This window comes from Micromys minutus, assembly GCF_963924665.1.
Source record: "Micromys minutus genome assembly, chromosome: 15".
NCBI classification, from domain to species: Eukaryota; Metazoa; Chordata; class Mammalia; order Rodentia; family Muridae; genus Micromys; species Micromys minutus.
Window position 1 is genome coordinate 26006261 of NC_137984.1, and position 15079 is coordinate 26021339.

General features: G+C 35.9%; 1 protein-coding gene across 1 annotated transcript in view; it reads right to left on the minus strand.

Moving 5' to 3' along the window:
* The window catches only part of NLGN1 (neuroligin 1), a gene marked incomplete at both ends in the record, with an annotated part of 229416 nt that overhangs the window by 21442 nt on the left and 192895 nt on the right, over positions 1–15079 (minus strand). The window contains one exon of the mRNA XM_080929452.1: positions 2423–2482. Coding sequence (XP_080785578.1) covers positions 2423–2482 — 60 coding nt within the window. The remainder of the gene's footprint in view (positions 1–2422; positions 2483–15079) is intronic.

Sequence of the window (15079 nt, forward strand, 5' to 3'; positions counted from 1 at the left end):
TAGTATACATTTATTCTTTAATTATTTAGCACTGGAAATTATGTGTCTTAGCAGTGACTTTTAATTGCTTAATATCAATAGTAGTGATTAGGTTATGTGTAATAGTCGTTCACTGGGATCCATGGCAAACAAACATAGAATCAAATAATCATAAATTACACTCTAGCCACAATTATTTTAGTGACTTATTTTGTGTGTGTGTGTGTGTGTGTGTGTGTGTGTGTGCATGTATGCACTATATATGTGTGCATTCACACCCCTACGGAATTTTGAGAGGTGGGACATCAGGGCTGAGATTACAGGTATTGGTGAGGTTCATGGGGTGAGTACCATGTTCTGAATTCTGGACCTCTAATAGAACAGTGTGTTGGCATGAATAAGATTGCCCCCTTAGGTCAATATTATGCATGCTTTATTCCCAGTTAACGAACCATCAGGGAAAAATTTAGGGGTGTGGCTTCCTGTAAGAAGTCTGTAACTAGGGTTGGGCTTTAATGTTTTAACATATGGGCTAGGTCCAGTGTCTATCTCTCTATCTTCTGCCTGAGGACCTTGATGTAGAAAAACCAACGACTTGTATAGCACCACGTTTGCCTTGTGCTACCATGCTTCACTGCATGATGATAATAGTGTAAGCCTCTGACACTGTAGGTAAACCTCCAGTTAAATGCTTGGTCATGGTGTCTTTTCACAGCAATAGAACACTAATACATACAACATGGACTCTTAACTGCTAAGACATCTTTCTAGCCTATTAATAATTCTTAAAGGATATAAAATGAAAATTTGAATGTAAAGAACTAAGCTTTCCATATTTTGCTTCTGCCATTTAAGTTTCCATTATAGAAGTTTGCGTTGACTTTGTATCAACAAAAATTAAAAATAAATGGATGTGAGTTGATGTGTGTAAGTCATAGATTCCTTCAATGACTTGAGAGAATATGTCTTCTGACCTAGTAACAGATTATGTTATTTTGGAAAATCTTTACTACTTTCTTATAAATATCTTTCTGAGATTTATTTCTGAGAAATAAATATACTTTTCTGAGGTTGGAGGAAAAATATAAAATCATTGATTGTATTAATCATCTCTGTAAAATTATAGTTAGGATAACATTCAACTTAAAAACAAAATAATATATGTATTAAACAAATTCCTGGAGGAAAGTGAGATGCGCTGAATGAACCAGTTGTCTCTCAAGGAGATTAGATAGAAAGACATTCTGGAAGAGCTAGTGAATTTTTAGATATTATTTGATTTTATTGAATAGTTTAACTTTTTACATTTCAAATGTTATCCTCTTTCCCGGTTCCCCCCTAGATTTTATAATTAATCAGATAATTAATCAGAACTGCATGATGTAAGAATATAGGACAGAGAAAATAATCCCCTTATGAACTGAAGAATATCTTTATTATACATGGATGCTAATATTTTGACATTTATAAAATTTTATTTCATATTATTAAATCATATAAAAACTATACCTCTTTTGTAATTAAAATTATACCTGTAATCTTGTTTGTTTAAATACCTATTAAATTTACCAAAAGTATTGTTTAAGATTTGTTTATTTTGTCTCCTAACAATATGTGTCTGCATGGCTGTGTTTTGGTGTAATTATGTGTCAGTTCAGGTACCCAATGGTGGCCAGAAGATAGCATGGGACAACCTGAAGCTTAGTTATCCAGACATAGATACTGGGACTTAACTATGGTCCTGTAACAGGACAGACAGTTCTCTTCCATCAGAACATGTTTCTAGCATCATTAACTAGCAAATTACTAAGGGACCAAGCCACTTATGTAGTTACCCTTTTTAAAAATTACTTACCATAATAGTGTGCCTTTGTTCTCAACATAATATTATTTAACTTGTGTGATATTTAAGCATATCAACACAAAGCAGGAGTGAAAAAAATCTAAGTCATATTGCTTAAGAAGCACTTTGCATCAGCGTATTTCTCCCTTCATAGAGTATGGAGTATCTTTAGAAAAGGGAAGTAAAATGTAATTATGATACACAGTCATATTGGGCCGAAGTATTTACACAGATTAGAGCACATGCAATGGGTACAGGACTACAAGGGGAAGATTGTTAGTTCAAAGAATGTGGACGGATCCATCAAAACATGGGATGAAACATATCAAAAATCAGTCCAAGAAAACCAAAAGAGAAAAAAAAAGCCCCTCTTTTTGAAAACATCTTAATGGTTGGCATCAAAATGTAAAACGTAACATTCACTTTAAAAAAAATTTAAAATGCATATTTATGTGTAACAACAAGCAAGAAGACAAAACACATCCAAAACAGGAATTTAAAAAGAACTCTTCAAAAAAAGACAAGAAGTAAAAAAATTAGAAAGGGGTGGAAAAGTGGTCCCAGCCCTGGTCATGCAGAGATTTAGTGGGGGAAAAATACCTTCATCTTCAGCACCGTCATTATCACCTAAATCATCTGTCTGTTTCTTTGTAAGGGGACCTAGGATTGAGAATGGAGAAATGGAGGGAAAAAAAAAGACAATTCAAGAATAAACAAGACTGAGGGGAAAAAATATCAATGTAAATACTAAAATTCTCAAGAATATTAAAAAAAAAAAGATCAGGGAACTGGTTCTATCACAGCTGATGTTTTTTATATTTAAGAAAAAAAAATTCCCTTCCCCAAAATAGCTCATAGATTTGGTTTCTGAACATTTTCAGCATTAAAAATACACCATGGTTTACTTTTTTTTCATCAAAGACCAAGGCATGTTTTCTGTAAAAATACCCACTTCATATTAAAAAAATGGACAGTTTTATTAGTTAAATGTACCTAATTTATTCAGTGTCCTGTTCATTATGAATTAAATTAAGTTTATGAAGCTCATAAATATATAACATGGCAAACTAGTCAATAACTTGAGATAACAACATTAAAAAATAAAAGTAGAAATGTTCTTGAGTTGTTCACTTTCTGCTTTTTAAAAATCCTCTCTTTGTATGATCATTACCACTTTTATTTTACACATTTTTAATTTATACATTTAAAAAACCTGTGACTTTTTAAAATTACTTGTCATGACACAAGTACTCCCCCGTGCGTTTTAATTTAAATGTTAGTTGTGGATTTAGGCAATTGTCACATGCAGGAATTTATCAACAGATAATTTTGGCACTTGGCAGAGAAAAGATACCATCAACAGAGGGCATGTTTAGCTATCAAAACAGTTAAACAGTCAGGGCTAATATGTCAAAATCAACTTTATAAAGCAGCAGACTGCTGCCACTGTACAATTTCATGCCCACCATATTTATTTATTATAGGATCATGTTTTAAATCAGGGTTGTATAAAAACACCATGGATGTTTAATACATGTTCTATTGTAACTAACAGTGCTACTTTGCACATAAAAGAACGTGCCAAAGGGGAAGTTAAACACCATATGTAAGTAATTTTAAGTGTCACAGAATTGACATACTCAGTACACCAAAAGCAAGTCAAGCACCACATTGCCTAAACTAAATTTCTATGACCATCTAGTTTATATGACATTTCATAATCCTCATGCAAAAAGCAATCACCACAAACACAGGACACTCTATTGAGAAGGACAGACAGTCACATAGCAATAACTGAAAGCATTTTGTCATGCAGAATGTAAGTCTTAGAAAGCTGACTGTGAAGACACATCTTGATTCCAGCCAAATGAGGATTAACAGAGCAAGCATTAGCTGTATGCACACATGACAGGGAAGGACTGGCAAAGATTTCAGAAAGATTTTCCACCTTTTTAGCAAAGACTTTTTCTTATGTTTACAATTTACCACTAAACCATTGTAGCATCTCTCAAAGAGCAAGAAACAGCACACCAAAAACCAATGGAAGAAATAGGTATAAATTTTTTTTTTCAGGTCAGAAAAAAATACCGCTGCATATGTCAGTCACTGGTGATAGTCAAAACATTGAAAAACTAAAAACTGGTAATACAAAAGAAAGTACCTATTAGATACTGAAATTATGAGGTCATGGTAACAATATCATTAAAATATGAAGAACAGACATTGCGAGGCAAATTCAGTTATATGCTTTCATAAACACGGCTGAAAACATCATGCTGTTGAGAAGCTAGAAGAGAGGAATAGCTTATGTTGATTGTGTGTCAGTCACAAGCTCACAGACATCCACATTTCATAAGATCTTATTCAAATGCAAAACCCAGAAATGGTTATCTTATGTTTACCAACTTTAATTCAATACTGGTAACAGTTCCTGAAAATATGAATGTTTAAATTCTAAATTTTAAAATTGAAAAATTGAAATATTTGAAACATTTCTAATTTCAAAATATTCTTAAGATCTCATGAAAGCATGTCTTACATATTATATAGCAAGAAATAAAAATTGAGAACTGTGATACTTACTGCTTGCAAATCTCTACTTTCTAATTATCACTAAATTACTTGATTTGTCTTAATTCTCAGGTTTTTGAGAAATTGGTACAGTCAGTTCCTTTCCTTGCTGACTCATTAATTTGATGATTCTTGAAGAACAGGAAAATCCTGTCCCTCGTTCTCCAGTTCTGTGCTATATCTCTTTTGGACAATTTGGATGAAGAAGGTTTGGGTATGTAATGTAATTTCCATGGTCTGTGTTTGAAAGCTGTTCAGTTTTTCTTGCTACTGAGCTGACATTTTGATATGCTTCACGTGCCTACAAAACTGTTCCCTCTTGAACCTCTGTGAGATGCAAGATTAAGGGAATGTGTTTAAGCAGAATCGCCAACTCCCTGCACCCAGAGCATAGTTTGCCTTTATTGCATTGCTAAGTAGAGAAGTCCTGGAAATCATTGCAGGTGGAGAGGGAAGAGATGTAAGGTGAGAATGCTCACCTGGACCTTTGCATAAGTTATTGACCTGTCTGTTTATTAAATTGTTACTAGAGGACAGGTTGTGGATATATTTTAGTCATCTGAGCATAATGTTACTTTCTCACCCTCAAGATTTTTTTTTAATTGGATGTTCTTTTAAAGTTTTAGGAGATTAACAATTCCCAAAATATCTATCAGAATAAAGATAGTTTCATTCAGGTCTATGCCTAAAGGCACAGGGAACAAACTAAAGACAGAGGGATCAGAGTTGCCAAAGTGGAAACCCACACTGATATCTTTGAGGTTTCAATGGAGCAAACGCAGCCTAGGGTTCACTGCAGGAGATTTACACATGACTTCCAGTATCCCTACACCACCATCCTGGCACTTGTTTCCATCTTCCTAAGTGTTATCACTGATATACTCACTATTCTTATAATTTTGTAAACACAAAGATCATATTATAAATGCACAGCTAGTACGTGTGTTCTTGAGACTGGTGGGTTTCCTATTTTGAGACATCAAGCATCCTGATTTTCCCAAGGGTAAAGCTTCAACCCTTTGGATAGGAGTCACTAACAGCATTCTAACCACAGCTTATATTTCTCTAAACAGCAAGTATGGCAACTTGAGTATCAGCGGTTTTAAATAGGTATCATAAAGCATCAACTATAAAGCAATGAGACTACTCCACCCTGTGTGTAGAAGTGATTTATTTTACCTTGAAACTCGTGCATTCTCTTCTCCCAGAGGAATGCACACATAACTCTCATTAGAGTTAATAGGAAAGTGGACCTCATGTCATTTTGAAAGGGAGTAAGTGTAATTACTGTATTTTATATCTCCTATAGGCAATAAATAGATTCCGTGGGAAAGCAACAGTACTTAAGCAAGCTACAATGAACACCCAACCATGAACTTCAAACTCATTTAATTTCAAGAGTCCTTTTTGTGATTTCTATAAATATAACTAACGTCTTGGCCCTTACAAAGGGAGTGTAATACATTCTTACAGTTTGGAATCTGACCATGATGCCTTTTATTTTTTAAAGAGGAATGAAAATACCAGCATTTCTATATAGTTAACTGGAGAATAATTAGGAGCTCCGAAATAATTACTATCAACCGACACTAATGCTGTTTTCCGTCATTCCTTTTGATGAAGGGCTAATATACATTAGTTCTCAAATACATCAGAACTGATTATGAATTCCTTCATTATAGTTTCAATTCAGCACAAATTAGCCAGACTTTGTGTCACGTGTATTGAAAGGAAACTTGGCTGAGAGAATTATTAGCTCCTGACTTAGAAGGTTGGCCATGAGAAATGTGCTCCCACAATGGGAAGGGACCTCTCAAAATCTGAGGATTATTTAGAATCCCATTCCCCACTAGGTCACAGGATGATAAACAGAAGGCTAATGACCTTGCTTTCTTGCCCCACCCTCTTGACCTTGGAGCCTTTGATATAGACTGACTATAATAAATGTTTAAGGTCATGCACACAGAATAAAGGCATTGAAAGGCATTGCTACTATTGCCCAGCCATGAGACAAATGCTGATTAATAAAACCTGGCTGAGGTTTGTGAAAACTCTATGTGTGTTCCAGACAATGAACAATGCCAGAACTTAACCCACCCTGAGTAACGGCAGGAATCATACAGTCAACCTTCTCTCATTTATCAAACTGAAGAACGCTAAGACTTAATGTGTTTAAGCGTCATTTTAGTGGTTATTACTGTAAATCCTACTAATTGATAACTCTATACTGACTAAACAAAAGATTATCCCATGTCTAAAGTATTCTCTTAGTTATAACCAGATATGAAGAAATTATGGTTGGAAAGTAATGTTCTTCCTGAAAAAAAATGATAAAGGCCATCAAAATTTTTGAAAAATTTCTTAAATAGTAATTATACTTAAATACAAATACATTATAAACCAGTGTGATGAGTTATTAAAATCAAATATTGAAATGATTTATAGTCTCAGAGGAGTCCAAATGTGAGCAGTTTTGGAGGTGGGAACTGACACATGACTAATTTTTGGTGCATCTTGGTGAGCGGCTACTAGCTCATATGTGTATATTTGGAAAGGACCATACTCCACCTCCAAATGGCAGTAGGCATGTTCTATGTTTATCTTTGTGTTGGAAGAAAACACCTACATTAACACAGAATATATTCCCCTCGACAGTTCTTCAAATGAACAGAACAGCTCGCAATGTAGCTTTTGGGGAAAGTGGCAATGTGTTGCTTCAAATCAGAAAAGGGGAAAATGGCCTAAGATGTTGATATAAATTAATCAGTATTTATTGTAAAATCAATAATGTAAAATTACCTGATTCCAGTATTTTGAAGTTTATACAGAAGGTTCTATGTGAAGTTAATAGATCAAGCAGAAGAGACAAAATGTCCTAAGGCTCACACTGAGCACCACAAAGTTTGAATAATATCTTTCTTAAGTTGCATATATCTAATTATTTTGATAGCACAAAGATTATCAGAATAGTATTCCCTTTTCCTCTAGTCTACGTCTTTTCCTGTATAAGATGCTAACACCTTGTGAAGGCCTAGTTACCATTACCATGGCTTTCTAGATATCCTCCAGAGATCTACCTGCAGCAGGAGTGTGTTAAAAATAGAGGTGATGAAAGCTGTGTCCAATGCATGAGATAGCTCACTAATGATACATTTAGGATGGTAGTCATCATTTGGCAAGGCTTCTGCATTCACTAGATCATCCATTCAACAAACACATGTCATGCTATGTGCTCAGACATTGTGGTGAGCGAAGGAGCCTTTATGGCTTCTCAAGAGAAAATGTAAACTTGTAGAAAAAAGAATTATTAAAAAAATCACACACACACACACACACACACACACACACACACCATAATCAGAACATATGTCAAACAAACAAGAACAAAAAGAATACCTTTTAGTGTCATGAGAAATTTTTTTCTTCAGTGTGATCTAATAAGTCTGGAAGTTTGTCACTAAATAAATGTGAAGGAGAAGACAGTGAGCTGGCAGAAGACTTGGGGGATTAAACAAGGGTTGGAAAGAAAACTTTACGTATAATGATTAGCATGTACTATGTCCCTACAGTGACAGAAGTCTCCTCAGCCCTTGAGAGGCTGAGGTTGAAGGTGGTGTTTGGAGATGAGAGGGCACTCCATGCACATCCATGAAGCAAACAGAACCTGAGCTTTAGTCTGAATATTAAAAACAAAGGGAAGACGTTTCCGGGCTTGAAACATATCCCGACAAACTCTGACCTACTTCAGTTTCATGCAGAAACATCAAAAAGAAACAAAATCATTTTAAGAGATGCAACAGGGAATATTTTTTATCGAGGTCTCCAATAAATTCTTTTGAGACTGAAATACCTTTCTTAGAATGAAACTGGATGACATTTCTGACTGTAAATGGGGAAAAAAAAAGTCACCCAAAACCAAATTCCAGATTTCAGCCCTTCTAGGAGTTCCTAAGACTCAATAGTTCTGGTTAAACATGCATTTAAAGTTATTAACTTTGCCTTAGAATTAACAACGCATGAGTTCAAATGTCTGAGATCTTAGATTCCTAGGAAGGCAGACTATTCTAAGAGCTCTTTCGGATGGGAGGCCTTGGCCTCTTTAGAAGCGCAACACTGACACTTTTCATCTCTGCCATCAAAGCCAATTTGACCTCTCAACATATCTCTATTCTCCGAGCCTACTTATCATACAGAAGTATGCTCTGTGTGATATTATCAGATCATATCACATTTCCAGGGGAAAACTGATTCCTGACACTCTCTCAAACCTCTTATGTGCTCACCATGGCTCTGCACCTATTTCTTCTTCTCACCCCCATTCCAACTCCAGACTGCCTCTTAATCCACCTTGTACATCACCAGCGTTGAAAGTTGTAAATCATAATGACAAAGAACTCTAAACAACAAAAAAATTAATTAGCTATTTTATATTGGCTAAACTGCACACACACGGTCAGATCCTCCTAATGTTGAACTTGCAAGTACTTTTAAGGAACAGAAATTTAAAAAGCATCATCTTTGATGTGGAGAATCTTCCGTGTGTTTTAAAATAGCTGTGGCATGACAGATGAATACTAAATATAGTACAACATCAGTTTTGATGCTTTAGAAATTCATGAGCAAAACCAAAGTATTTTATATTCTGAATGAAAAAAAAAAGTCATTTAAAATAATTTTTAAATCTAGTGCAGATAAGTAACCCTGAACATGAAAAATGACTGTCATTTCTCTACCTGGCTTAATCCTTCAATTGTTTTTTGTTCCTTTTGACCTACAGTGAACTGTCCAGCCACTCTTAGGACCCTCCTAATCCCAGATTTGATTTTCATCACATTGTTCTCCAAAATATCTTTTTACTACTCTGACTATTGTCATTGTTGCTCAGAAAGTCACCTGATGTCCCCACCTTTTGTTTTATTCCATATGCTCCAGTCTGAGTTTGTAATTATAATCAGCTCACCTCAGAGAGAACGCAAGCTGTCAGTAAAACTGAGCACAGGGAACCTCCTACAGAAGAAAAATGAAGTGTGACATTCTTTTACCCTGGGGGTGGGGGATAAGGAAGAGAGAGGATTGCATTTTTTCCCTTTATACACCCAATTGTTATGTTGAAAATATAAAGAAGAGAGGCAATTCTGTGCTACCCAGCAAGACCTATTTGAGGAAATGTCTTTAATCTGTAACATGGCTAAATTTTATCGGTATTAATGAAATGAACATATTGAATCAGAACCACAAAGACCAAGTTTCCTGGGATGCCTGATTATCTTAAGATACATAAGGAATCCGGACAGGTTCTTTGATAGTAAGATTCTAAGGAGTGTGGGATACAGAAGGACTGTGCTGGACAGCAGCTACCTGAGCATCTGCTCCCAACATGAGCCAGCCTGCTCTTTGGTATGTTTTATTGAACTGCACAGTTTTGTTCTGTTTTTTTAAGGTAGCAAAGATTTACTGTTACATACTTATACTGCTGAAAATGATGATGAACTGTTTCCATATAATTATTACCAAAATCCCAATGTCATTTTTTTCACAGAAATGGAGAGAAATCCAAATATTTATATGAAAGCACAAAAAAAAAAAAATTACAACCAACCACCTAGAGCCAGAAGGTCATAACTAAAGCCATCGCACTCCCTTATATCTATCTATCTATCTATCTATCTATCTATCTATCTATCTATCTATCTATCTACATCTATATATACATACTTCAAAACTATAATAAAGAAAACATCATTGGAAGTGTAATAAAATTAGATATGTTGGTCAACAGAGCAGAACAGAGAACCAAGAAATAAAGAAAAATATGTGCAACCAATTGAACTTTAATACTGGCATCTAGTACACTGATAAAAATTATAAAACATCAAACAGGCAAGGATTGGGAGACTAAAAGTTTGAGGAAAACAAAAGTTAATTTTATTGTTTTTCTCCCTGCACCAACCAATTATGTTAAAAGCCAGAATCCCCTCCCCCAGTCAGATTATACCAGGCTAGATACATCCTCCTTCCTCCTTGTTGCCTTTGTAAATGCTTCCCAAAATCTAGGCTCAGGGCTTAACCTTCCTGCTGTGTCAGGTTGGCAGGGAGCCCAAGCTCCAGCTTGAATAAAGAGAGGATAGTGGGATTACATCTGATTCAGATCCTTGGTGGTCTTTAAGGAGATTGAGGATGTATTAGTGGCACAAAGGTTTCACTGTTTTCATTCTGGGTTTCATTCTTTATGGGTTGATCTACTGGCCAAACAGGCTGGAACCTGCTGGGGGCACAATTCTGCACGCCCTTCTTTCTCATCTGATTCAACAACCAATAGGCACCCAGTTGTTATGGAAACCTGTGTGAATCCAGAGTTCACAGATTCACATAACCCAGAATGCCCAGATTCACAAGGTGGTAAGGGTAAAAAGAAACCCACCAGAGAGACTATTAAATTCCCTTCAACTCAGAATTTGGAGGTACCTAAAGAATATTTCACTGACTTTGGCTAGGGCCCAAAGTTATTTGACACAGTCATGGTAAATCCTTAAGTCAAGGAGCAAAACAAGACAAGCAGGAAGAGGACCCTGTGAAAACAGGTGGATAACTGAAGTAATGAGGCACTCAGTGAACAATGCCACCAAATCTATCAGAACTATATCAATTTTAAAGTCCCTAAAAATATAAAATTCAGATTTGATTAAGATTGATACAAAAATGTATCAAAGTAGGTTTCAAAATAATCGAAAAAAAAATTAAAACAAGACACTAAATTTTGGGAGATAAAGATTCCTGAGTTCACAGCAAGTGAGTAGTACCAACTAAAACTGATAGTTTTCTCAATGATGAACACTATACAATATAGCATTAAAGCTTAGAAAAATGAAGTTCACTTCCCTTAGAATGATAGAATTAACAAGGTTGATAAACAGCTGTAAGGGGTAATAAGGAAGTGGCAGATTCTGTGGGTCCGTATATTAGTACTAGCCACAATCATCAGAATCCCCCTCAGCACCCAAAGCATTTGGGCTCAGTTCATTTCATGAAATGCACTAACACAATAAATGAGCTTAAAAGTGAACATTGTACATAGCAGGGTGGCACCATAATGCCACTCATTTTCTCACTTGAACCAATATTAAAACCCTCTTGCTGAGGACACCATGAACTTTGGTTCCAGAACACAATGAATTGAAGAATAAACTAAGATGAAAGCTCTTTTTCTGCTAGCTGCCATGCTTGATGCCCAAAGATGCTGTTGGCTGTCTGGATAAAAAAAAAAAAAACTGGCTATGGACTTGTGTGTTCTATAATACTTCTAGGCTGCTGCCAACATATTCCTTCCTTCTAGAACCGTGGTTCCAACCTTCCTAATGCTGCAAATACAGTTCCTCATTCTGTGGTGACTCCCAACAATGAAATTATTTCTATTGTTATCTCCTAACTGTAAGTTTGTTACTATTAGGAATTCTACTATAGAAATTTTTAGGAGATAGGTGTTTGCCAAAGAGGCTTTGTCCTGTAGGTTAGGAAGCACTTTTGTGGGGCAATAGTAGGAAGAAAGTTTGGGGAATAACCTTTGGAATGAATTTGAGACCTGTGCCAAAAAAGTTGATATTGTTCTAGTATAAATAAGCAGGAGAAACAGTCATAGGCCCTAGGATGGAACCAATAACTATTGTTTGACTTAACAGGCATGCTAAGTTGCTTTTTAAATGATTGTTTAACCCACAGACTAGTGCGTTTTTGTTTTGTTTAGTTTTGGTTTTTGTTTCGTTTTAGGCAAAGATGTGTCTGTTTGTAGCCGGTGACGGGGAATGAGGAGTTTAATTTCTAATTTATGTGCTGAGAACAGGACAAATGATGGTTACAAGTTCAGCTGTCATCAGTGCACCTACGCCTGAATCACAACCAGCCAGGGAAATATTTCAGAAGAAAAACAGGAAAAAATAGAAGACCTGGAAGACCGGTGGAATGGTGTGAAAGTATCTGATAGCGCTTTATGGTAGCAATCATGAGCAAAAAGTAGTTATGCCTGATGGTACAAGCCAGGCATACAGTTAGACCCTTCGATAGCCCATCACTGTGGGGATGGCACCTATGAGGACTAGTCCTTTCTGAGGAATTGAAGTGGAAATTTCTGGTTTCTTTGGAGACTCAGTTATGTCATGAGACGCTTTTCTGAAAACTGTCTTCTGAGAGGACATTCTGCTGAAGCAGACATGTCAGAGGATGTTTTGTGAGAACAGACACATGGTGTTTTTCCTGAAGCTTCCTGGAAAAGGGCAAGTGATATTTTGCTGGAGTAGACACTTGAGAGGGTGTGTGATATTCGGAAAGAGTGTAATTATAACCCAACACAGTAGACAATGCTCTAGCATTGTTTTTCCTTGCCATGTTTTGCTAGTCTTCCTTGGGCTTTGCTGATGACATTTTTTTGTCCTTAGCATTGATTTCCTTCACCTTTTTTTACTGATCATTACTTGTCATGACAATACCCCAAATAACTTCTCCTGATATTCTAGAGGCTTCTTGCCACTTCCACAGCCTCAGCTTATTGGTTTCTTTTGGATCAAACTGCCATTACTGATTCATAAGTGAGTCTTTACCAGTGGATCAAGCAACTGCTACTGACTCACGTGAACTGAACTGCTAAAATCCTGACAATGAAGATTGAAATCTCTCCCCAAATGTTGGGATTTGTATATTATTGTCCATTGTAATGGTAAATCCTGGTTCTCAAGACCTGGAGTCTGATTTAGCCCCAGTAACCCTGCCCCAAAGTTAATTCTGATCAGTAAATAAACATACTAATAGCTAATATCTTGACAGAAGAGACATAGGTTGGGGTTTAGGTTTTGTAGGCTTGGAGAGGAGAGGAGGACCACAAGAAGAGAGAACACAGGAGGAGAAAGGAGAGTGGCCATGGGTTAAGGGTCAAGAAAGCTCTGAGGGCTGCCCAATTGGAGCTAAGAGCAGCCCAGATGAAACAGCAATAACTCGTAATTAAAAAAAAAAGAAGATTCTACCAGCATCAAGGGTAGGCAGCTGCCCAGCTTCTGTGTTGCTTAAGAATTACTGTAAATACAAAAGCTGTGAGTGTACTTTCATCTGAAAATTTAGATACCAATGGCAGAGTAGAAAACCTGGGCTGGAATTTAAATAATGCACTACAACCACCAAGAGCTCTTTCTAAATTGGTCCATATTCCCCTTTGCCTTTCCACTACCTCTGGTGGGTAATGGGCTAAAAGGAAGGCTAAAGTGCATAAGAACCCTAATTTTAACGAAGGTTTTGAAAAATCCAAGCCTACATCAACTACTGGGAGCTAATTATTGCTGTGGACATCCAGGGGAGGGAGAAACCCACATCAACAATAAGATCACTTGTGAGAAGCCCAATCTCCATCCAGTATACAAGCCCCTCCCTACCCATACTTCTGTAGGAAACCCTCATCAACTCAGTTGATCAAAACCCCAAAAAGTAGTGTGGGAACTATTATAAAAAGGGTTCAAAAGTAAAGCAGGGTGATAAAAAAGGGGATAAAATCAAAAACAAAACTACAGTACTGTTTTCAAATAAAGGCCTATTAAAAACTAAATTATATTAGCTAACATTAAAACAATCAAAATGATAGACTATTTTCTAGTTTCCTTATAAAAGGAAGATTTTGGATACATTCACTAGAGGGTTTTTTCACCATTTTACTATTTAAAATTTAGTGATTATGAATCTTAAATTGGTCACCAAAGACAAGGAATAAAAATAAGCAATGCTGTTTTTTTTTTCAACAGTGTCAGATCTGTTTTTGCATAAGATGAAACCTAAAAGAAAAATTTCACAGCTGTAATTTATTTCCACTGCAATAATACAAATTAGAAAAAAGTGACAGATTTGGGATGACATAGCCATTCTGATGGTTTACACAGTTAAAATGTAAAAAATGAAAATATAGTGGAGGACAATAATCCTAATAAACTCGTAAAGAAATGGTCTTGCTATTTCTTGTCCTCAGTTAAAAGATTTCTGTTCTAGCTATGTTTATTTGCATGGCAGTTTTGAAAGTTCATGCTTTAAAAAAATCTCTGCAGAAGCAATTGAATGAAAATGCTTTTGGGTAGTCAGGTCTCAGATGTCCTCTGAAGTGAAAACAGCCACTGGAAGCTCACCTTCCGTCCTGTGTGCAGTTTGCGTTTTGGAAACCCATGAGCAAAATTAAGATATTTGATCTTCAAAATATAAACACACCATCTTAGCAGAGGCTTATCTCTCAAGTATTTAATGGCTGCTGGATTATGAGAATCAATATAGGATAAGAGGCTCATGCTTTATCGATTTTTTCTTCTTCACATGTTCATTCTTCCCTAGAAGCTACTAAAATGCCCCAAATCAAGCGGCTTTTGTAAGACAGTTCAGAATAATATTTATCAAAGATAACATATTTTATACTAATATATGGCTACTGGCAGCCAAGATAGACTTTGAAGAAAAATATCTTTATCAACTGAATTTTTCATAAATTTGTCTGGTTGTTTTAAACACGTACACACACACACACACACACACACACACACTCATATGTGAAAATATCTTTTAAAGTTTGAGTGTTTTTTAATATATGAAAAATATGAATTTGTAACTACTTCACTTGTATAAAATACTGCATTAAATGCTTTAAATATCATGGTGTTTTTATTTTGTGTG